Source organism: Hyperoodon ampullatus, assembly GCF_949752795.1.
Source record: "Hyperoodon ampullatus genome assembly, chromosome: 8".
In the NCBI taxonomy this organism is placed as follows: Eukaryota; Metazoa; Chordata; class Mammalia; order Artiodactyla; family Ziphiidae; genus Hyperoodon; species Hyperoodon ampullatus.
Window position 1 is genome coordinate 20,289,764 of NC_136921.1, and position 23,854 is coordinate 20,313,617.

The 23,854-nt window shown below is 51.9% G+C and overlaps 2 protein-coding genes across 3 annotated transcripts in view; one reads left to right on the forward strand and one right to left on the reverse strand.

Annotated features, from left to right (window-relative positions):
- Positions 1 to 1,268: 1,268 nt before the first annotated feature.
- Positions 1,269 to 19,825, reverse strand: RUFY4 (RUN and FYVE domain containing 4; the record flags this gene model as incomplete). Its single annotated transcript, XM_079710669.1, has 11 exons — positions 1,269 to 1,810; positions 2,386 to 2,496; positions 8,007 to 8,153; positions 14,136 to 14,242; positions 14,966 to 15,613; positions 16,778 to 16,847; positions 17,321 to 17,464; positions 17,777 to 17,883; positions 18,227 to 18,352; positions 19,558 to 19,664; positions 19,783 to 19,825. The coding sequence occupies 11 exons, from the start codon at positions 19,823 to 19,825 to the stop codon at positions 1,708 to 1,710; spliced, it is 1,713 nt and encodes a 570-aa protein (XP_079566795.1). The 3' UTR covers positions 1,269 to 1,707.
- A 2,525-nt stretch (positions 19,826 to 22,350) lies between these two features.
- The window catches only part of TNS1 (tensin 1), a gene marked incomplete at both ends in the record, with an annotated part of 226,748 nt that continues 225,244 nt past the window's right edge, over positions 22,351 to 23,854 (forward strand). For both annotated transcript variants that reach the window (XM_079710295.1, XM_079710296.1), the window contains one exon: positions 22,351 to 22,506. In XM_079710295.1, coding sequence (XP_079566421.1) covers positions 22,351 to 22,506 — 156 coding nt within the window. The remainder of the gene's footprint in view (positions 22,507 to 23,854) is intronic.

Genomic DNA, 23,854 nt, shown 5'->3' on the forward strand with positions numbered 1-23,854 from the left:
CCCAACCGCTGCAGAGGCTTTGGCAGTCTGCATGCGGCAGAGGGGACAGAGATAGCATGCATGCCTCTTTGGGACCACAAAATCTGCCCTGGAGCCCAGCTAGGGCAGCTAATCGCCTTGTCATACAGTGGGGCCCACACTTCTTCTGAAACAGCGTTGTCAAAAGCACCACAACTGGGTGACCACTGAATGACCATAATTCTTTTAAGACTTCTTGGGCAGTCAGGGGATATGATCTTGTACCATGGAGCTAAACGAGTCCACATCAACTGTCTTTAATATTAAAGTCTAGCTGAGTAAGCACTGCATAGAGAGTTACCTAGATCAGTCCCTTCTTCTGGGTGCTCACAACTTGGGACCCATCAAGTCAGCATAGTGGTTGGAAGGGAAGGGCAGGCAGGCTCAAGCCTCCGCTCCTGCCCACCAAACCAGACACCCTGGGGAGTAACTGGGACTCCCACACTCTCTTGGTGGGAAGGTACAACGTACAGTCTCTTTGGGAAATAACTCAGCCATTTCTTTTTTTTTTTTTTTTGCAGTACGCGGGCCTCTCACTGTTGTGGCCTGTGGAGCACAGGCTCCGGACGCGCAGGCTCAGCGGCCATGGCTCACGGGCCCAGCCACTCCGCGGCATGTGGGATCTTCCCGGACCGGGGCACGAACCCTTGTCCCCTGCATCGGCAGGCGGACTTCCAACCGCTGCGCCACCAGGGAAGCCCTCAGCCATTTCTTAAAAGTTAAACATACACCTACCATACCACCTAGCCATTTCATTTCCTAGGCGTTTACCCAAGAGGAATAAAGGTATATGTCTATACAAAGATTTGTACACAGGTGAAGATGGGAAAGTTATTTGTAATAGCCTGGAATTAGAAACAACCCAAGTATCAGCAACAGGTGAATGTGTAAATAAATTGGGATATATCCATGCAGTGGAATACTACTCAACAGTAAAAAGGAACTTGATATATGCTACAACACGGATGATAAAATAATTATGCCAAGTGAAAGAGGGCAGATAATAAGGGGTATATACTGTATGATTCCATTTATACAAAATTCTAGAAAATGCAAACTAGTCTCTAATGACAGAAAGCAAGTAAGTGGTTGCCCAGGGATGGGGAAAGGTGGGGGGAGGGAGAGATGACAAAGGGCACAAGGAAACTGGGCTGACGGATGTGTCTATTATTTTGAATATGGTGATGGCTTCAGGGTGTATATTAAAGGCAAAACTCATCAGACTGTACTCGTCAGGTTTATATGAAGTGTATTATACATTAATAGTACCTAAAGAAAGCTGTTAAGAATGAAAGCAGACCTCCGAAGGAGACTGCAGACAGGAAGCTCCCTTGTATAATGAAGGATGAGCTGGCTGAGAAGGGATTGCAGAGGAGAAACGTCAGGGGCACCAGGCCTTATTCTTGGACAAGGACTATGAGCCTGCAGGGACTTCAGAGAGGATGGTGCCCACTCCCTCATGTTATGGAAAAAGCCTGACAGCTTTGCCAAAGTCACCCAGTGGGAGATGCAGGGTTAGAACCTCTTTCCTGACTGCCAGCCTGGCTCCTTCCATCCTCCAAAGCACGGTCTGTCCACTCAAGTGCTGTCCACCTTAGATGGCCAACTTCTAGAAGGCAGGACCGGTCAGACCAGAGGGCTGGGAAGGGCTGAGGGGACGGCCGATCAGGTGAGGTGGGTGGGTCTCAGTCAGAGGACCTGGGCTTCTCTCCTCTGGGAGCAGGGTGGGCAGTGGCACTCCTTCTTCTTAAAATCCACAGAGCAGGCATGGCAAACCAGGCCTCCGCAGAGCCTGGGGAGCAGAAGCGGAAGAGTGGGTACATGTGGGTGCGTATGGGGGAGGGGGTCATGGGGTTCGAGCATCTTTGTGTCTACTTGTGTGTTTCCCATCTCCCAGCAGAATGGCCCTGGGTCTGTCTCAGGAGGCCTCCCCTTTCCTAAAAGGAGTCCCGATGCCCCACCCCTCTAGGGTCCTCTAACTCCAAATGGCAGATTCTCCTGACAGCCCACTGTCCTCTCTCTTGCTGTTTGTCCTGCCACTGTGTTTCCAGGGCAAGGTGAGGGAAGCAGATTTCTCTGTACAGGAAATCTCTTCCCAGATGAGATTAGCTGATCGATTAATCAGTCTATTTGTGGAAGGGTTACCCAGTCCCATTTTCCAGATGCCATTCCTTGTCTGCCCCCTTTCCACTGTTCTTGTTCATGTCTCTGCAAAGTGTTGGGTAAAATGAGTAGCCAGCTTTAAGTGGCCTTTCATAAATGCCTATTTCCTGTGTCCCTCCCTTCCCTGGAGTGGGCAGTGGGCTGTGGACTGGTGGAAACTGGGTTGTCCCAGAGGAAGGATTCTGTACCCTCCCCGCCCATTACCTGCACAGGTACCGCCGAGACAGCCGACCAAAGATCTTGTTACAGACAACACAGCATCCAGGGGTGAAGGAAGAGAGATGCTGGACCTTCTGCCACAGGTTATCCTTCTCTCTGATGGGCGGGTGGAGGTGAACACACACACACACACAGAAGATAGAAAGATGGAAATGCACAGATGGAGAGATGGAGAGGGACAGAAAGAGATACACAGAAACAAAGAAGAGAGAGACAGAGAGGGAGTCACACAGAGATAAACACATAAAGAGACCAAAAGAGATGAGAGACAGTGGAGCAGAAAGAGACACAGAAATGGAGAGGGAGACAAAGAGGGATGGAGAGACAGGCACTCAGAGAGAAAAAAAGGGAGTTGGAGAAGGAGACAGAGACACACAGAGAAGCAGACAGGGAGAGCAGTGTAGAGGGAGAGAGAAAGACACAGGGGAAAAGATGTAGAGACAGACAGGGACAGAGACACAAACAGAGAGGGAGACAAATATGGAGAAAGATGGAGAGACCAAGAAAGAGACATAGTGATGGAGAAAGACATGTAACATATGTAGTTACATATGTTTAAGCTCCTGCAAAACTATCCTCACTGTTTTTTTAAAGAACGTTTAGGAATATGGGTTGTTCAACATTTTTATCAAAATGACATACACACGTACGATTTAAAAATCGAACAGTACAGAAGGACTTACATCAAAGGCAAGAGATGTACCTCCTTCCCATGCTCAGTGGCAAACCGCTTCTTACATCCTTTAGCTTTTTCTCCTTGATATTATTTCCATATTTAAGTAATATGCTCATATTCCTCCTCCTTGATTTATCAAGAAAGAACATCTTCCATAGAGCCCCTTGATATCACAAGGAGCACATCCATAATTAACTTCTTAAGAAGGGCAGTGTGGGAGGTGAATTTTATGTGACCTGTCTATCTGAAAAAATGTCTTTCCTCTGTCGCTCCCCACTTGCTTCCTAGTTTGGCTGGATATAGAATTCTAGGGCAAAAGCCAGCTTTTCTCAGAACTTGAAAGCATTACACCATTGAGTCTTAACATTTGAGGATATGGGTTATTTATTACCATCCTCACTAACTCCTCCTCCTTCCTCCCAGTGCAGTTATATCCCCATTTTTGGTTCCTCTATTGGTTACTGTTGGAATTTTACAGAATATACTCACACATTTATTTCTCACTCATTCATTGACTATAGATAGCATCATATGACTGCCATTCTGTACTAAGATGGTGCCAGCATCCCTGCTCTTCAGCTTTCCTCCTTCTCAACCTCCTAACGTATCTATCCCTGCAACATCCAATGTGGTAGCCACTAGCCACATGTGGCTATTTAGATGTATATTTAACTTTTTATTTTATTTATTAATTTTTTAATTTAATGATTCTTTAAATTCTACAGTACTTTACAATTTTCATAAGTTTCACACCCATGATTTCATGTAATCCCATAATAACCCCCTTTAAAAAAAAATCCCCTACCCCTATATTGTCCCTTCCCCCTTTCCTTTCCCCACTGGTAACCACTAGTTTGTTCTCTGTATCTGTTAGTCTGCTTCTTTTTGTTTAATTCACTAGTTTGTTGTATTTTTTAGATTCCACATATAAGTGATATCAGGTGTATATTTAACTTAATTAAAGTTAAATAAAGTTAAAACTTCAGTTCCTCAGTTGCACCAGCCACATTTGAGGTACTCAATCGCTACATGGGACTAGTAGCTACCATATTGGACAGGGCAAAATCAGGACATTTCCATCTTCACAGAAATTCCCGTTGGATTCTGTTCTATACTTGATATTGTTTAGGTGGTAACATTTAGGTTTGTTCTATAATTATGATTGTTTTCTGTGCTTTGCCTTTAGGTTGATTCCAATACTGAAAAAAATCAATGAATAGTATTTACATTATTAGACAATATGTAAGCATATTGCATCTACTGAAGCTAAGATGTGTTCTATAACATTTCCCTTCTTGGAAATTTTCTGTTTTTCTAGGGCTTTCTAATTGCCTTTCTTTGCTCTTTGCATGACTTGCCTTTAACATAGCCCAATCCCCCATGCCCCTAATTCTTCATCATATCAGATATTCTTCTAATGCTCTTCTCCCCTGAGACCTCCCTCTTGGGCCCTCAACACTTCTGCTATAGCCTGAACTGACTGCTTCCTGGGCTTGCTGCCCCCTTGTCATCTTGGGAATTCCCTTTTCTTCTCTCATGGGCTAGAGCTACTATTCCCTGAATTCTGCATCTTCTCCATTCTTGGATTTTTTCCTTGTTTTTTTGGAGCACATCCTTAATTAACTTCTTAAGAAAGGCAGTGTGGGAGGTGAATTTTATGTGACCTGTCTATCTGAAAAAATGTGTTTCCTCTATCCCCTCCCCACTTGCTTCCTAGTTTGGCTAGATAATAGAATTCTAGGGCAAAAGCCAGTTTTTCTCAGAACTTGAAAGAATTACACCCTTGAGTCTTAACATTTGTTGGGTTCTCCTCCTTTTATAAGTGGACCTGTCTTTTAGGATATTCTCCTTATCTTTGTTTTACTGAAATTTCACAATGATGTATCTAGATGTAGTTTACCACCCACCCCTCTCCTTTATTGTGCTGGTCACTCAGTGAAATCTTTAAATCTGAAGATCTATGTCCATCAGAGCTGGGAAAGTGTCTCATATTTCTATCTGATAATCACCTCCTTTTTATTCGTTTCTTTTTTGGAATTCCTGTCAGTTGGAGAAGATATTAGAACTCCTAGATTGATTCTCTATGTCTCTATTTCTCTCATGTCTTCATTTATCTGTGCTTTTATTCTACTTTCTGAGAGACTGCGTCATCTTTATCTTCTAATCCTAGTGAATTAAAAATAATTTCAGTGATCATATTATTATTATTATTTTTTGGCAGTACGCAGGCCTCTCACCGCTGCGGCCTCTCCCGCCGCGGAGCACAGGCTCCGGACGCGAAGGCCCAGCGGCCATGGCTCACAGGCCCAGCCACTCCGCGGCATGCGGGATCCTCCCGGACCGGGGCACGAACCCGCGTCCCCTGCATCGGCAGGCTGACTCTCAACCACTGCGCCACCAGGGAAGCCCCTCAGTGATCATATTTTTAATTTCCAAGAATGCTTCTCATCTTTTGATGGTCGCTTTTCACAGCATCATGGAAGATGGATCATTTTTGTTTGTTTGTTTATCTTTGTCACTCCCCTTTACTCCCCTTTATTTTCTAGCCTCTCTTCAAATGTCTGGGGATCCTTGGTTGTCATTTCATGTTTAAGAAAGAGGCAATAAAAGCTGCTAGAGCTCCAGGGAGTAGAAGGGGATGATTGACTCGTAGTGTCCCTTTAGGAGAGATTGGGTAGGGAGCTACCTGCCACTCCAGACTCTCAAATGCCAGAACACTCTGCCCTTTTATTTGGGGCTTTCTTTAGAGAAAGACCTTTGAGTTATTTGCCTGGGTGATAGACCCCTCACTGTTAGATATTCTGCAGTGGGGGAGGCAGGCAGAAAGCACGGGTTGTACACTGCTCTTTCTAATGACTTTATCAGTTAATTTTCCTGATTTCTGCCCCTCATCTCACTTCTGCCATCTGTGTTCTTGGTGTCTCTGGGCCCTGAAGTTCTAACTTGGGCTAAATCTAGTATCTACTTTTCCATCTGTTTTCTGGCTTCTGGAAATTAGCTGAAATCTCTCATTTGTGGTTGGCTCCTCCACCTTTCTCTCTGTTTATGTTTTATTCTTTTACAGTCATTTTAGTGAGATCTCAGGATGGAGACTGGATAACGGGTGGTCAGTCTGCCATCTTGACACAGAAGTCAACCTTCATGCTCCATCTTTTTTTTTTTTTGCTTAAGGCCATATCTTCCACAACGCTTCTGGGAGGAACATTGTGTTATGTGGTTTGGGGCCTTGTGATGAATTTCTTTAGCACTAGGAAAAACATTTGTCTCTCCGGATGAACTGGTATTGCTCCTTTGAATGGACAGTGAAACTTTCTGTGTTTCCCTTTTCCATCCTGCTATCAAGATGTTCAGAGTTAAGTTTTAACCCTAACACTTCAGGAGTATATATTTTTCATCTTTCATTAAATCTTCTGTTATTCTTTAACTTACTATATATATATATGTGTGTGTGTGTGTGTGTGTGTGTGCGTGTGTGTGTGTACATATATATATGCATGCACATATACACAATATATATGTCTTATTGTTAGCTACCTTAAATTCTTTTGTGAGATATATAGCTAATTTTTTATTAGCTTCCTCCCGGTTGACAGCTCCTCAGAGGAGATTATTCCTTAAATTCTTTGTTCTTTCCAGGCTGATCTCTCCCTTTTCTCATCTTTAATCACTTGGATTTTGTGCAAGAGGATTTAGTCCTAGATGATCCCTCAGTAACCTTCCAATTCTAATGGAACCTGAGTCCAATGGTCTCCTATTTCCTGAAGGAGGTGAAAGTATAATGTATATCTGTGAATTATCTTCTCACTAGACTGAAGGGTAGAAAGCAGGTTTTACACATTTCATCCATCCTGCAGTGAGCTTAGTGGTTTAGGATTAATCCTGGTGAGCTCAGCCTCTGGAACCCAGGACAGCTGACCCAAGATGGGCCCAATCGTCTGAGGAAGTCCAGTAGGCAGGCAGGTGTAGGACATGCGATTACCTCTCAGTTAACCTATGGGCTCCTTTCCCTTCTCCTAACCTTGGTTGGTGTGTGTGTATGTGGGGGTTGGAGGGTAGCTTGCCTTAGAGGCAGAGGACTCTATGCAACTTATATGCTGTGTGTCCTTGGTGGCCAAGTCAGCCTCTCTGACCCTTGGTTTTCTCATCTATAACATGGGAATTGGGACTTCCCTGGTGGTGCAGTGGTTAAGAATCTGCCTGCCAATGCAGTGAACATGGGTTCGAGCCCTGGTCCAGGAAGATCCCACACGCCGCAGAGCAACTAAGCCCGTGCGTCACAACTGTTGAAGCCCGCGTGCCACAACTACTGAAGCCTGAGCACCTAGAGCCCGTGCTCCACAACAAGAGAAGCCACCGCAATAAGCCTGTGCACCAAAACGAAGAGTAGCCCCCGCTCACCGCAACTAGAGGAAGCCCGCACACAGCAACGAAGACCCAAATGCAGCCAAAAATAAAGCAAGAAAGAAAGAAAGAAAGAAAGAAAGAAAAGAAAAGAAACGACACGAAGGAAACTTAAATGCATATTCCTAAGTGAAAGAAGCCAATGTGATGCTGCGGAGCAACTAAGCCCATGCGCCACAACAACTGAGCCTGCACTCTGGAGCCCGCGAGCCACAACTACTGAGTCCACGTGCTGCAACTATTGAAGCCTGTGTGCCTAGGGCCCGTGCTCTACAACAAGAGAAGCCACCGCAATGAGAAGCCCGCGCACTGCAACGAGGAGTAGCCCCTGCTCGTCACAAGTAGAGAAAGCCCGTGTGCAGCAACGAAGACCCAACGCAGCCAAAAATAAACAAATTTATATTAAAAAAAAGAAGGGAATAACAGCAGGGGATGGCTGAAAGCAGGAAATGAGTTAGTACATACAAAAGGTCCAGAGCTACTGTACCATGCACCCTTGTGCACCCCGTCCCCAGTGTCCCACCCTTACTGAATCAGCTCCAGCACCCGCCTCTTCATGGCTCGGACCAGGTCCCGCTGCCCGCCAAGCTCCTCCTCATACATGGCACCCTTCCTTTCAGTCTCCTGTTGCTTGTGCTCCAGCTCCGCCTGCAGCCGGGCCCTCTCTTCCTGACACCTGGGCGCAGAAGGAAGACTGAGTTGTGAGGGGAAAGGCGCAGCATCTGTGTCTGAGCTGGGCTGGGCCTCTGCCTGACAGGGAGCCCCACCAGGGAAGCTGGTGATGCCCCCTGCAGCTGAAGTGAGCACACACACACGCACACCACACACCGTACATTCACAGCACAGCACACACACCACACACTACACAGCACGTACAACATACCCCCACCGTACATTCACAACACAGCACACACACACCACACCCAGCACACATTCACAACACATACAGGCACACACACCACACTAGACACCACACACGCACACCACACATACAACACAGCACACACACACTATACACACCACACACCACATACACCACATACCACACACATACCACACACACATCATAACACACATCACACACATGTACATAACACATACACCCGCCCCCTCCACACACACACCGCAGTGAACCAGGCACTGTGTGGCCTGACACCTATAGACTGACTCCTCATCAACCATTCAGAGCAGTGAAAACAGGGTCTAGCCTTGCGTGTTCCTTTAGAGGGCACAAGCCAACATTTTCATTTGTTTTCCTTCTTTTTTTTTTTTTTTTTAAACATTTCCATTTTAAAATGTAATTTCCTGGAAAGGCACGTTCACAATCCTGGCAGCTCTCTGGGGGGAAGTGGGTGTCTGGGAACCCAGGCCGGACGGGCTGTGCCTGCTGAAAACATTTGTGGTGTTTGGAGAAAAAGGAGTAAGTGGTGTACGATTTGAAGTGACTTTTTGGCTTTAAAATATTTTGAAAAATTTCATTACATTGTCTTTTCAATTTAAAAAAGTAATCTTCAACATATGGCTTTCTTAAATTTCCGTTTCAGTTTGGGCTTGGAAACTCTTCAGCTGTATTCTTGCCTCTTGCTTTTGTCTTTAGTGGCTTCCTAGAAGGTTCCAAGAAATGTAATGGACTGGAAATAAAAAGGTCCCAACCCCAGGTCCCAGGCTCTTACTCCGTTGCTCAGATGGGTGGGTGTTGCAACGGCGGTGCCCATCCTGTGACCTCTGGATGCTCTCTCTCTCTTTCTTGTGCTTGCACTTGTGCGTGCGTGCGTGTGCGTGTGTGTGTGTGTGTACCCATGCCCTGGCTGAGTGTGTTTGAGGGGAAGAAGCTTGACAATGAATTGAGTTATAATTTTAAAAATTCAGCCATGTAGTATGCTGCAGGGAGGAAAGCTGGGTGGGCCATGAAATCAAACCGACACAGCTAGCCACCAAAATTCCAAAAAGGCCAGTTCCTGCAGTCTTAGGGAGAAGTGACTTTTAACGAACATTCTAGTCTTCAGCCTCCTCATTTCTTAGTAGTAGGATTTCATTTTCCTAAGCTAGTTTACTTGCCCAGAGATCCCAGGGTCTCTGGTGTGGCCAGGCCCTAATGTGACCACTGCGGTTAGTGTGTTTCTTTGTGATAAACCAGTAAGATAATTGTGTGACAATGACAAAGGAGGGGCCAAGATGCAGAGTTGAGGGGGGGGATGCTCAGGAGGTCTTCTTAGACAAGGCGACATTTAAGCAGATCTGAAAGACGAGGAGGTAGCCATGTAAAGCCAGCCAAGGGCACATGCAAAGTTCTGCAAGTTGGGAAGAACATGGCTTGTTTGAGGAAATGAAAGAAGGGCTAGTGACACTGTAGTTCTGTGAAGGGCGTGGCTGGGGAGGCAGGAGGCAAGGTGGGAGGTAGGCAGGGTCCCTCAAGGGCCCCAGAAGGAGTGGGGTTTGATCACAGTGCAAAGGAAGCCATTGAAGCATTTTAAGTATTTAAAGTATTTATGGGGGTGACAGACACTCCTAGGGCAGGAGAGGACATGGAAGGAATTAAAGTCTACTGAGTACCTACTAGGTGCCCGGCACTGAGCTTAGTGCTTTATAGCCTTGTTTCATTGAATTTTCACAAATTTATGGGACAGGTGATATGATCATCATTTCACAGGAAAGAAAACAGAGCTTCAGAGAGGGAGTAACATTTGCCCAGGGTCACACAGCTTGATAAGTGAGGGGAGCAAAAATCTGAATGCAGGCCTGTCCAGCTCTAATCTCTTCTTGCCTCCCCACACCTGCATCCACGCAGGGCCCTGAACACTGGTGGTTTGCGGCACCAGGGCTGAGGGGGTAGCAGGTAGGAGAGAGGGGTGGATCCTTATGGTCCTGTGGCATGCCTCCAAGGAGCTCAATGCTGCCACCCAAGGTGGGGGGAAGATTTGATGTTTGCCTAATTCCCCATCTGAGGACCTTCCACTTGTACCTGTCCTAATCCCTTTTGCTTTGAGGTCTAACCCAGAGGGCAGAGGAAACCCATTTGCTTGGAAAGATGGTCTCACAGATCATGTGAGCTGGAAGAGATCCAACCATCTCCTTTTGCAAATCAGGGACCTCAGGCCGAAGAGGGAAGGTCAGTGTCCTAGCGCCCCACAGCCAGACAGCCGGGGAGTGGGTATCAGAAGCCCAAGTGTATTTTTAGAGCCCCCAGCTGGTCTGCTCTGGGGCCTGCTGTGTCTCACCTTTGTGTCTAGCCTGGGGCTTTGCACCCCTGCCCACCTTGAGTCTATTCTCCACACCGCAGCCAGAGCAGTCCTTCAGAAACCCAAGTCAGACTATGAGAGACCTCTGTTCCTCCACCACGTGGGAGTCTCTGCTCCAGCCACAGGCCTGCTTGTCCCCAAGCTCACGTCTCCTGGGCCTTTGCGTCTGCCAGTCCCTCTGCCTGGAGCACTCCTCTCGAGATACCTGCATGGTCCAGCTCTTCCTGTGGTTGGGATTTCTGCTCAAATGTCACCTCCTCGGACAGGGCTTCCCTGACTCCAATTCTAGATGATTCTCCTGTCTCTCTCTCTCTAGTCCCCACAGGACCCATGACCACCTGACATCGTATTTCTATTTGTTGATCTATTGTCTGTCTCCCTACATCTCCCTAGGTCTGTGAGAGCAGACATTGCCTGTTCTGTTCCCTTCTGTCCACCCACGTGGCCACAGCAGAGGCACAGTAAATACTGTTCATTAACTGCCTGGGCCCCCGTGGCCCTTCTCTTCACTGGTGGTGAGATACCGTCACCAGCTCGAAGCCCACGGCCACTTTCCCGGGGGTGAGGGGTTTGTCTAAGTTCCCTGGATCCCAGGAGGCAGGGGACGCATTCTTGTCCAGGCCTCAGGGGCTTCTGTAACCTACCACCTCACTCCGATGACTCTCTGGTGGGTCCCCCGGCCCAGCCTCTCTCCCCAACTCCACACTCAGCCGCCCACCTAAGGATCCACTTAGAGTCTAACAGGGGTCCTGAACTTAGGCTCCTAACCCAATGCCTGAGCCTTCCCTGCCAACCTGCTCTGCCACACAGTGACTCTACCTTTCCAGTTGGTCAGGCCGAAGACTCGGAGTCATTCTTGACTTCCTTCTTTCTCTCACACCCCACACCCATCCCTCGGGAAGCCCGACCTCACGTTGGATCCAGGATCCAGCGGCTCCCCCACGCCTCCATTGCCACCAGTGCATCCCAGCTCCCCTCCCTCATCAGTCTCCTCGCTTCCACCCCTGCTAGCCTATAGACCAGCTCCACGGAGCAGCGGGCGTGAGTCCTTGAAGCACACGTCAGCCCAGAATAGGCACATCCACACAGACAGAAGGCAGATTAGCAGTTGCCTAGGGCTGGAGGGTTGGGGAGAGATGGGCAGTGACTGCTAATGAGTATAGGTTTCTCTTTGGGGTGATAAAAATATTCTAAAATTGATGGTGGTGATGGATGCACAACTTTGTGAATACACTAAAAACCATTGAATTGTTTTTTCAAAGCAGAGAAACATATTTTTAACATGCAGACAGTCACATCATGTCCCTCCTCTGCTCAGGACTCTCAGTGGTTCAAAGTCAAGTCAAAGCCAAGGTCCTTTTGATGACCTGCTAGGGTCTCCTGTTACCCACCTGACCTTTTCCTACAGCCTTCCCCTCCTTCACTCCACTGGGGCTACAGTGGCGTCCTTGAGGCCATGCCCATTCCCACTGCAGAGCCTTTGCCCTTGCTGTTCCCTCTGCCTGGGACATTCCTCGACCACGTATCCAAATGGCTCAGACCTCAGTTCCTTCGGGTCTTGACTCAAATGTCACCTTTCCAGGGAGCCCCCCTTGGCCATGCCACCTGATCTAAAATGTCACCCCTGACACTTCCCATTCCCCTTCCCTGCTTTATGTTTTTCTTCTTAGAACTTATCACAATCTGCATCCTATGTATTTTACTTGCTTGTATTTATCAACTGCCTCCCCCACTGGCATGTAAGCTCCAAAAGGGCAGGCATTTTATCTGTTTTGTCCATGAGAGTATTTTCAGCACATAAAACAGGTCTGGCTCCGAGTGTTTGTGGAATGACCAAATGATGGACGGGATGATGGGGGCAGGACAGGGGTCTGTGAAACAAGGGCCCCCCCAGCCTCAGGGAGCAGCCTGGGGCTGGGTAGTCTCCCTGGAGCCTGCTGGCTTCTCCCTCCAGCCTGTCTTGATCCCCAGAGATGGCCTTGAGTGGGCAAGGCCCCTGCACTCACTTAGGGCCTGAATCATGGGATTCTTTGCTGACCAAACCACAGGACTCAGCTGAGAGTGTGGTGGGAGGAGTCCCTGGGGGCCTTTTGGGCTTGGTTCCTGGGCCCCTGGGCCTCTCTCAGCCTATTAAGCAGTCAATAGACAGCTCTGTGATTCAGTCTGAATCACAGCTATGCAGGCTCCCCTGGGGGTCAGGGCAGGTGTCAGTCAAGTGGGAGAGACCAGGCAGGTGGGCAGACTGGCACGTGGAGACCAAGGGAGAGACACACAGAGAGACTGAGTCAGACCAAGGAAGATCTTTGCATGGCGTCATAATTTCTTTAAAAATAAATTGTGACAAAGACACTGAGACACTGAGAGACTGAGGGGGAACGCAGAGACAAAACATGCACTTTGGACCCTTGAGGTGAATGTGATGGTGGGAGGATGAAGATGCCAGATGCTGAGAGAGGCTGAGGGGAGAGACAGGAGACTGACACACCGGCACTGGGGATACTGGCTGACGGGGCAGCTTTTAGGCCCACTGGTTCTGGAATCAGTTGTAGGGTCTGGATCTCAGCTCCTCTACTAACTAGCTGATGTTGGGTGAGTTAGGTGGGTCTTTTTTTTTTTTTTTTTTTTTGCGGTACGCGGGCCCCTCACTGCTGTGGCCTCTCCCATTGCGGAGCACAGGCTCCGGACGCGCAGGCTCAGCGGCCATGGCTCACGGGCCCAGCCGCTCCGCGGTATGTGGGATCTTCCCAGACCAGGGCACGAACCCGTGTCCCCTGAATCGGCAGGCGGACTCTCAACCACTGTGCCACCAGGGAAGCCCTAGGTGGGTCTTTGTGAGCCTTAGCCGCCTCATCTATAAAATGGGGGTTCTTGGAGGACCGATCTCCTGAGATTGTTACCAGGAAGCACCTGGAACAGTGCCAGGGACATAGTAAGTGCTCAGTGTTGACAGTTATGATTACTGTAACCAAGAGGGTGAAAGAGTGACCGTACAATCGGGAACAGGAAAATAAGAGGCAAAGAGGGAGACTGAGAGAGATAGTGGGGCAGGAGTGTGGTGGGAGAGGGAGGCTGTGTGGACAGAAAAGAGAGACGGGAGCCCAGAAGAGGCAGCAGAAAGGCACAAAGGTGAGTGTGGGAGGGAAGGCAGGGATGGGACGCATAGACCTCTCCTGGGGCTATTGAGGGAGGCCAGCAAGTTAGGGGGCTGGCAAAGGGGAGGGGAGGAGAGGGGGCCAGGGGCACCCTAAGAGTAGGAACAATTTCCTGTATGCATGGTATGCCAAAGTTGTGCCCGCACAGGGCCTGGTGCACGGGAGGTGCTCAGAAGATGCTTGCTGGCGTGATCGTGAATGTGAGCCTCCTGCCCCCGTGGCCTCCTGGCTCCCATGCCCTGTGGCACTGGTGGTTGCCTAGGTTACCTGCTGAGCTGTTCCTGCAGCGCCTTCAGCTCCCCTTCCTTCTCCTTCAGCAGCTGTTCCTGGTGCTGGGCCTGCTCCTTGGTTTTCTGGAGCCCATGTCTGAGACTCTGAGGGCGGGGAGAGGGTAAAAGCAGGGGAAATGGAAGCTGAAGGAGGAGGGCAGAGACCCCAGCCTGGGGCCTGACCTGACAAACACCCCCGTGAGACCCCAGGCCACGTGAAACAGCCCTTGGGTGGAGAGCAGGACTGGGGACAGCGCTGGGAGCTGTGGTGCTTGGCTCTGCCCCTGGGTGAGCCTGGAGCCACCATTTCTTCCTTGGCTAAAGGATGGAAGTTACAGACCTCAAGGATCTGGAAGACTCGGGCTAGGGAGGATGCTGAAGGAAGGCTTGAAAACAATTTGGGTGACCTTGAAGAGGAACATCTACAGGGGCAATTAGGTAGGGCCTGCAATAGCAGAGCTTCGATATTGGGAAGAAACCTGCCAATAATGAGGGCTATGGAACTTGAGAACAAGCAACTGCCCCAAAGGACCGTTGGGAAGGGATTACAGACTCAGATGCCTACAGGGGCTGGGCAGGATGAACAAAGTGGGCCTGGTGTGAGGCAATAGGGAGAGGTGGGTATTGTGGTAAACTGAAGAATGCGTGTTCTTCATGTGATGAACTGGAGACCTTCCAAAAGGCCTCCTCAGATCATAATATCCTGTGTGGCCCAATGCAAATTGGTCTGTGGGCTGGAAGGGCCCTGGGCCATCCTTGAAGGCACCCACCTGTGGGCTGGGTTAGAGATGGGGAGCAGAGACAGGTACAGAGCTCAACTGGTCTCACCTTGACCACATCCTGCAAGGCCATCTCTGCTTGTTCCTCCCTCCTGGTTGCACTGGTCACTCCTATTTGCTCTTGGGGCTTCTCCATGGTGGAGTCTTCCTTTGTTTCCAGGCCCTGAAGGACCCAGAACTCCCTCGGGATGCTGGGCACTTTCCCGCCCTGACGGCTCCCTGACACTGCGTCCCTTATCATCTCTTTGGGGCTGGAGGCCAGCAGCCTGTGGATATGACTCCTCTCTGCTTCCCCTTCATAAGTCCCATCTATTGTTCTCTGGTCCTCTGCACTCAGCAAAACCCCCCTGCCCTCAGCATCTGTCCCTGTCACCTCCTTCAGAGTCCCTTTGACCCCCTTCCCCTGTCCCTGGACGCTAGGTGTTGAGTTCTCCAGGCACATCCCCGTCCTTGGAGCTCCTTTCTCCTGGTTCTGCTGAAGCTCCTCCCCCTCTAGTTCCCACATGCTCCGGGGAGGCCCAAGCCTCCTGGGATCTTCTTTCTTCTTTTCCAGAAAGAGGGGCTGATGGTTGTGTTGCTGGGACCTAGGGAGTCCAGCCAACCTGTCTTCCCTGGGTGCATCCTGCAGAGAACTGGCTTGCCTGGTATGTGGCTCCTCTGGGTGGCCTTCTGTGGGGTCTCCATATGTGGGTGAGATCTGGAGAGAAGCCGCAAACCTGTCATCCCTCTCAGCACCAATTCACCAACCTGGTGCCTGGGAGAGGCCTCAGCCCTAATCCAGTGGGTTTGCTAAATATATGGATTCCTGGTCCTCCCACTGGAAATACTGATTCAGCAGATCTGGGGTAGGGCCCAGGAATCTGAATGTTGAAAACACCCCAGGTGACCTGAGGCCCAGGCTTTGATCTGAGCCGTGCTTCTCAACGCCCTTTCCTTCCTCGCCTCTTGCTGGCATCCTTCTCCCTCCTTTACCTCCATCTTCTGCATCCATCTGATTTCCCCTTAGTTCTTCCCACCACTCTCCTCTGATCTTCCCCCCTGAACTTGACTTCTCTGTGTTTCCGTTTTCTGGTCTGTAAAATGGGAATAATAATACTTCCTTATAGGGTTGCGGTGAAAGCTTAAATAGACCGACAGCCCCTAAAAGTCACCGCTGTCAAGAAGCCTCCTCTGTTCTCCCACGTTCCTGGGCATGTCTGGTCCCTACACTTAACTTGTGTTGCAATGCGTTCCTTTAGGGTCTGTCTCCCCAGCAGACCTGGAACTCCTTTAGGTCAGAGACTGAGTTACAGTATCTGCACCTGGGGCCTGGAAGCTGGCGGGGGTGCAAAGCAAGCCTGTGGAAAGATGAAAACCACAAGCTACCGCTTATTGGGCACGTAGCAGGAGCCTTGCTCTGTGCGGCACCTGGGCTGTCTCAGTGCGTCCTCACGACCCCCCCGTGAGGCAGGGCAAGTTATGTGCCCAAGGACTATGGTTAGTAAGGCATGGAGCTGGGATATCAACCAGGCAATCTGGCTCTTCAATCGCTCCCTGAACTGAACTGAGATGTTTGCAAATTGTCCAGCAGAGGTTGTTTCCCTGGGCTGTTTCCTGGAAGCTTCTGGTCACCCTCCCCAGCTTCCCCTCCTCCCAGGGGCCCCAGTGGCGCCTGCAGGTGCTGCCAGTGGTCCCCTTCTCTCCCTGATACCCTCACCACCTTACAAATATGAGCCTTCGCTTCTGTGGCTCCCTAGCCCCAGGTCCACATGTTGGCCTCTCCCTCTCTGTCCAGCTGGGTCAGGGCTCAGTTACTTCTCAACCTGGAGGTCCCAACAGAGACAGAGAAGAGGCAGCTAGGGTGAAGGTTGGGAAGAGGCACCTCCTTAGGGGAATCTTTGATCTTTCTGGGTCTTCTTCCCTGGGTCCAGTTGGAATTGGAGCAGTGGGACCTGAAAGTGAAAGAAGCGGGGGGACCCTGGACCACTCTCCAGCAGTGGTCTTGGTCCTCAGATGCAGGATACCCCATCTTTCCAACCACCCATTCATCCCACCACCCATCCCACTTTCCTGCCCTTCCACCCTCATGCATGCATCCTTCTCTCCATCCGCCCATGCATCCCACCCTCCACCCATCCTTCCATTCCATTCCAACATCCCAACATCCACTCATCCTTCTAACCATCTACCCCAACCATCCAACAACTCTTTAATGAGTGTGTTTTCTGTGCAGCATCATGGGACATCCTAAGATGACACTGGGAAAACAGAAGGCTAGGGAGGTGGAGAATCGGGAGTCAGGGAGTAAGAAGGGAGGGAGGAAAAGATGGGGCTGGGGGTTGAGGGCTTGGGGTTAGTTTGGGTGGGTGGTAGTAATGGGAACAGGCATTGAAAAGAAGCTTCCCTCCATGCTGCCCCCACTCACTCTGAGAACATGGGCCAGGCTCCATCCAAGTCTGGCCGTTGCAGGTCCAAGTCGAAGGTCACCTCGTTGAGAGCATAGAGGGAGTCCAGGATGTCTTCCTGGAGTTCAGAGCACACCAGAGGGCTCCGGGGGCCATACCACTCCCTGTGTTAACAGGGAGCAGCACCCTTGGCCTTTGGCTCTGGTGCTATTGCCACCCCTGACCTCAGAGAATCTACCTCCACTGCACACCATAGTGGGATGGTTCCCCAGACAGGCTGGTCCTTGGGGACCAGGAGGCCAAGCATCATGATGCTACCAGGACTCAGGTTCTAACCTCTCCTTTGCCCTTTCTTCCTTGGCTTTCCCTTTATGACCCCTATTTTAGTCATCTTTGATATCAAACCACCCTTCTAGGGGTAAAGAGGAATCTTCCCGAAGGAGGGCCACGGGCTCGGATGGTATCGGTAGCCCCACCTGGTTAGCTCTGGGTTCAGGAGGCAGAGCTGCAGGGACTCGGCCAGCTGTCCATGCGCGAGACAGAAGCGGATGAAGGCTCGGCCTTTTCCCAGCGGGGTCTTCAACTGCACAGCACACAGGGGACAAGTGGGGGGGATGGTGGTATTAGGACAGAGGGAACGCAGCCAGCACAGAGGGAGAAAAGCTAGAATGAGTGGTGCATGAGAAAGGGTGTCCTGGGACTTGAGGCTGTGGGAGGAAAGGGGGTGACTGGAGGGGTGTGAGGGCAGGGCTAACAACAGGTGAGGACCAGGTGAGGAGGGCTATGGTCAGTGGAGCTGGGATGGGTGAGAAAGGAGCCTGGGGCAGGCCGGTGTCCCCTCCGGCCACCGAGCCATCCTCGTCAAGGACCTGGGGGCAGGACCCCATCACACCGAGGCCAGCCCCCTGCCACCTGGCCCTGGATACCTTGTCCTGTGACTGGACAAAGTGGACTGGCTCCATGTCCCCCCGCTGCCGCCACAGGGCCGTGCAGAGGAAGTCCCAGTAATCCTTCCGAGGCCTCAGGAAGCTCTTCTGTTCTTTCTGGTCAAACTGGGAGCAAGATGAGGGAAAGGAAAGTGTGGAAATGTTCCCTCCCAGAACACGCTGTGTTCCAGCACGCTGAGCAGTATAGCGGAAAGGGCTCGTGCAGACAGGCCCACTTCAGGTCCTGGTCTGCCCCTACTGGCCGTGTGACCAGGAGCAAGCTGCTTGACCTCTTTGAGCTTTCAGTGTTCTCATTCATTCATTCATTCCAGAAATACTTATTGAGCACTTACTATGTGCTGGGCCCTGTTTTAAGACCTGGGGATACAGCAATGAACAAACGGAATAAGCAAAACATATAGTATGTTAGATTGCGCTGACTGATAAGGAGAAAAATAAAGCGGGGAAAGGGAGTGGAAAGTGCATGGTGTGTGCATGCATGTGTGTGTGGTGTGTGAGTGTGTGGTGTGTATGTGTGGTGTGTGTGTCAAAAAATGTAGATTAAGGTGGCTAGAGAAAGCCTCACTGAGGAGGCTCTATTCAAGTCCAGATCTGAAGGAAACAAGAAAGGGTTCCATCCAAATTTCTGGGTGAAGAGCATTCCAGGCAGAGGGAATAGCAAGTGCAAAGACCCTGAGGTAGGTGCTTTTCTGCTGTGCTTTAGGAAGATCAAGGAGGCCGGTGTGACTGGAGTGCAGCACATGAGGGGCAGACTGGCAGGAGACCACACAGGCACACAACATACACCACACACACACAAACCTCACACACATGCACATTCACACCACACATGTACATGCACATCGTCAGAGAAGTAGGAAGGGTATGTGTGTTGGGGGGGGATGGGCTGGTCATCAAGCACCTCAGTGGGTTAAAAGGAAAATTAAACAAGATGGGCACGTAAAGGGCTTAGCTGGGCACATAATACTTGCTCAATAAAAGCTAGTGATAGTGATGACTGGGGCTCTAACCAGAAGCGAGGAAGGCCAGCCCGAGGACATCTGTGCCTCTGAAACTTTTGTCTTTAGAGCAGGGCGACTGTCCCCAGCCCCACCCAACCCTGCCCCAGCCTTGTCCCACCTCACTTCCCAGGCTACAGTGACAGCCTCCAAAGGTGAGGTTAGATGTCAGGAAGGGTTTGCCGATTGACAGAGATGAGGTAGTGCGTGGTAACGAAGAGAGGCAGTGGCTCTTCCCTCAGGATCTGGGAAAGCCCATTGGTTATTGGTTATTGGGACCTGGAGAGATGGGCGGGGAGGGGAGGGCCCTACCTGCAGCAGTTGTTCCAGGCAGCCACAGAGTCTGTGCAGTTCAGCACTGGTGTCTGTCACTGGCTGCCGCCCACCCCCATAGCCCTGGAGGATGGCAGAGATGACAGCTGTGGGGAGGATGGTGGACATCAGACCTCAGATGGTGAGGGCTCTGAAGGAAAGGCTCTCAAGACCCCTCACATCTCCCCCAATTCGGTCCCAGAAACTCTCTCAGGACACACTCACCCTTCAGGTCACTGGTCATCTTGAAGACAGCCCCTTCTGCCATGAGTATTTGAAAAAGACGTGATTCCTTGTGGGTCTAGAGGCCAAGAACGAGCTTCTGGCTTCAGCTGCCCAGCTCTCTCCTTACACAAAGGAAGAATCAGAGCCAAGAGAAACAAGGTGACGTCTCTAGGGTCACACAGCGAGTTCACTGGTAGGAGAAGACCCAGCTCTTTCTTGTAAGGCAGGGCAGGAGGATGATGGTGTGGTCCCCACCTATGGAGCCATTCCTGGGTGCCAGGCCCTGTGTCCTGTGCCCGACATCCTTGTCTTATTCAGTACCCATAATAACCCTGGGAGGTTATTGACTCCATTTTATACCAAGAGAGGGGGGCTTAGAGAGGGTAAGTGTTTTTTCCAATGTCACAAAGTTCTAAGTGGTGAAGCTAGAATTGGAACTCAGGTCCCTGTGCCTGCAGGGCTCATACTCTCAGCCCTGACTGGCTGTGAGCAGCCCTGCTAGTGCTCATGTGTGTAAGCCATGTGGACGCTGGGCTGAGGGGTTGTCACTCCCTCCCCCACAGGGGGACTTGCCAGAGCAGTCATCATCCCTGGGACACAAATTCATCCTTTCCTGGGCCCCAGCTGCATGGAAAATGTGTGTTTTCTGAGGAAAAGGAGGCAGAAGTAAGGCGAGGCCCCAGAGTTGGGCCTGGGCCAGAATGCTGGGGGTGTGTAGGGAACAGGGTTTTAATCCCACTGCTCTCTCCCCAGTGAATCTCAGCCTGTTTCCCCCACAGTGGGTCCCGGGGCTCAGAGAGGAATACTGTGGCCCCGGAGGGCCCGTGGGCTTGTTCTGAGAGCCGGAAGTAAAGACAGGCATGGAGTGGGAGATCCAGGTGTCCTGCCTCCCATGCTGTGGTGGCTGGAATTTGGGAGTGAAGGAGCGCTGGGACACAGAGGAGGGGAAGGGAGAAGGAAACGAAGGTAGACGAGGGAGGGTGGGTGGGGAATGGCGTTCAGAGAGCACAGTGCTGGGAGTCAAGAGACCTGGTTCTCCATCCTGGCCCTGCTGCTGGCTCATTGTGTGACCTGGGGCACATCCTTCGCCTTTCTTGGGCCTGGATTTCCCCATCTGGAGACCAAGGGGTTGGACTGAGGGTCTCTGCCGCTCCTTTTAGCTCAGATGATCTATGAAATCCACAGACGCCTAGATGGACCTCCTCCCTTTCCTCATCTCTATCCAGGATTCCTCTACCCTTGCTCCTGGCCACCCCCAGACCCAGGGGTCTCCTTGCTACTCACCAGGGAAGGCCTGGCTGGTTGGGGCATGGACAACAGAGCACTGCAGCCTGAGCCTGTCATCTGTGATTGAGGGCTCTGCCCAGCCTTTTCCAGAGTTTGCTGCCTGCGAAGTGACTCATGCCCAGCCCAGCAGCCTGGAGGAGGGGGGAATCTTGCTCAGAGCAGGAGGCGTGGAAGACTGTGGGGCAGAAGTGGCAGAGGCAGTCTGGAGGGCACCAGGGCAGAATGGTGAGATGGCGGATGGTCCCTCTTAGGCAGACCTGGGGTAGGTTCGCTTGTTGGCCAAACACAGACTGGGACCCAGACTCACCGATGAGGTAGCGGCAATTGTTGCTCTGCGAGTTCTCTCCCCTTCTCGTCACGGTCACTTGCTCTTGTCTTTCTTCCTTATGGCCACCAGGTGGCACAAAGAGGCTATGAGGCTGCCCCACCTTTACTGTCACTTGGTTGGAGTGTGGTGCAGGTGTGGAGGGGAGGACAAGGGTCCCATCTCATGTCTCCCTCCCCCTCCCCATCTCTTCTGAGGGGTCCCGGTGAGTGCTGATCACCAGTGCCATCCCCCCAGTTCTGGGACTCACCGCTGAAAGGTTGAAAGCGAAAGCACTGGTGAGATGCTCTGTCCAGGAAGGGGCCCGGTGGGTTGCCCAGGCGGACTGTGGCCCTCCCACCCTGGCTGTGCTTTGTCTCCTTGAGGCTGGGGTCTTTCCACTGTTGGTTCCCAGGGGCTAGTGTTGGGGGCAGAGAACACAGGAGCAGGCATCTGCGAGGACTACCCGTTTCACAACCCCCCAGGAACCGCATGTAAACACTGGAGCACGCGGTACTCAAGCCTGGCTCTGTCTTACCACGGGGACACCCGTCTGTCTCTCCTTCTCTGGGACTTGGTCTCCCGCGTGCAGAGGCTGCGTCCCCCCTCTCTGTTCCCCGTGTCCCCGTCTCTCCCTCATTATCTCTCCTTATCTGCTTCCTGCCTCTCCCATCGCGTCCGCTGGCGCGCTCTCTCTCCCTCTGCCGGTCCGCCGCCCCGGTCGGTCCCGAGACCCCGCGCCGCCCCTCCCCGCGCCACCGCGCCCTCGGGTCTCCCTCCTCACTGGCTGCGTCCGGGCGTCCGCGCCCGTGTCACCGCCCCTTGCCGGGCTCCGTGCTCCCCCGCTTCCTGGAGCTGCGGGCCAAGGAGGCTCCGGGAGGGGACGGGCTGGGGGTGTCGCCGTCCCCCTCCCGACGTCGCAGGCTCCCTGGGCCGAGCGGACGCCAGGGCGAGGGGCTGGCTGGCGCCCCGGCCGGATGGGCTGCACCGTGAGCTTGGTGTGCTGCGAGGCGCTGGAGCCCGGGCCTCCCTGCAGCCCCCAGCCCCCGGGGAGCCCCCTGGCCCCCGCGCCGCCCAAGTGCCGGGAGCCCCGGGGCTCGGGCCGCGCAGAGAGCAGGGGGCTACTGCTTCAGGTAGGGCGCCGCGCGGGGTGGGTGGCGGGCAGAGCCCGGCTCACCTGAGAGGTAAAGAGCCCCGCCGGGAAAGCACCGGACAGCTGTCGGGGGGGCTCTGGAGCCAAGACCAGGTGAAGGGGCAGCGAGTTAGGCCAAGGTCTCACCTGGCTGTCTTGTGCCCTTGGGAGAAGGGTGATGTAGGACCTGACTCTTAAAAGGAAAAATAATTCAGGTGAGGTTTTAGGAGCCACCCAAGAGGGGCAGGGCTGGGCTTGCTGGGAAAGGCACTGAAAGAGTGAATTTCCCCCGACCTGGTCCAGGAGTTGATTGTGTGTCCCACAGGTAGCTGGGGCTATTGCTTCCGACCAGGGCTCTGTAGCCAGGAGGGAGGGGACCTTCTGAGTTAAGGAGGGCCCCATTAGAGCCAGGACTGACCTGAAGATGGTGGGGGAGCTGGACCCTCACCCCTGCATTCTCTGTTCTGGGTAAGTCTTGGAGCCTTTCGAGTAGGAAGCTGACGCAAAGGGGTGGGAATAAGCCGGTGCAAGGAGGCAGGTGTTTGTTCTGGATGAGGCATCTGTCTGTGAACCAGCAGACCTGGTTTACGTGTGGGCACTGGATTTCTCCAAGGAGGAGGAGTCGGGGAGATATTTGGGGTTACCAGGGACTAGACAACCCTGCTCTAGGCTCCCTGCAAAATCCCAACCTACCTTTCTGTTTGGGGGCTGTGAAGGCTGCAGCCTCCTAAGATTTGTTTGCTGTGTGGGGTTTGGATTATGCTGGAGTCTTACCTCCCTCCCCCTGGGGCTCACAGAGTTTGGGCGACTCAAAATGTATGGTGTGGCCACAGCCCCTCCCCCTTATCCCCCTTCCCTGCGGCAGCCAGTGAAACCAAGTGTGTGTGTGAGTGCGCGTGCGTGCGCGTGTGTGTGTGTGTGCGCGCGTGCACACCAAAGTGACCCCCTCCACCCCACTTGACTGGATGTCCCTCCAGGTCATATATTTGGCATATTCGTGGTTGTACTCCACAGTGCCAGGCATAGGGCTACACTTATAAAGCGAACTCTGTCTTTCCCAAGCTCTAGCTCCGGTCCTCACCACGATGACCGACCACGGTGAGGGACAGGCTTGGTTGGGTGTAGTTGTTGAGTGAGTCCTCACAGTGGCTGGTGGCCCAGGGATGATCCTGTTGGAGGCTTGAGCTTAGCTTTGGGCCCTGGGGGAAGGGTGAGGCCCTGGGTGTGTCAGCTGGGCATCCCAGACCACCGCCTCTTGGTCCCGGCAAAGGGACAGAGAGTGAAGGTGACATGGCAGAACTCTCGGACTGTAGGGCCGTCCCCAGGGGTCATCAGGACTCCTCGCCTGC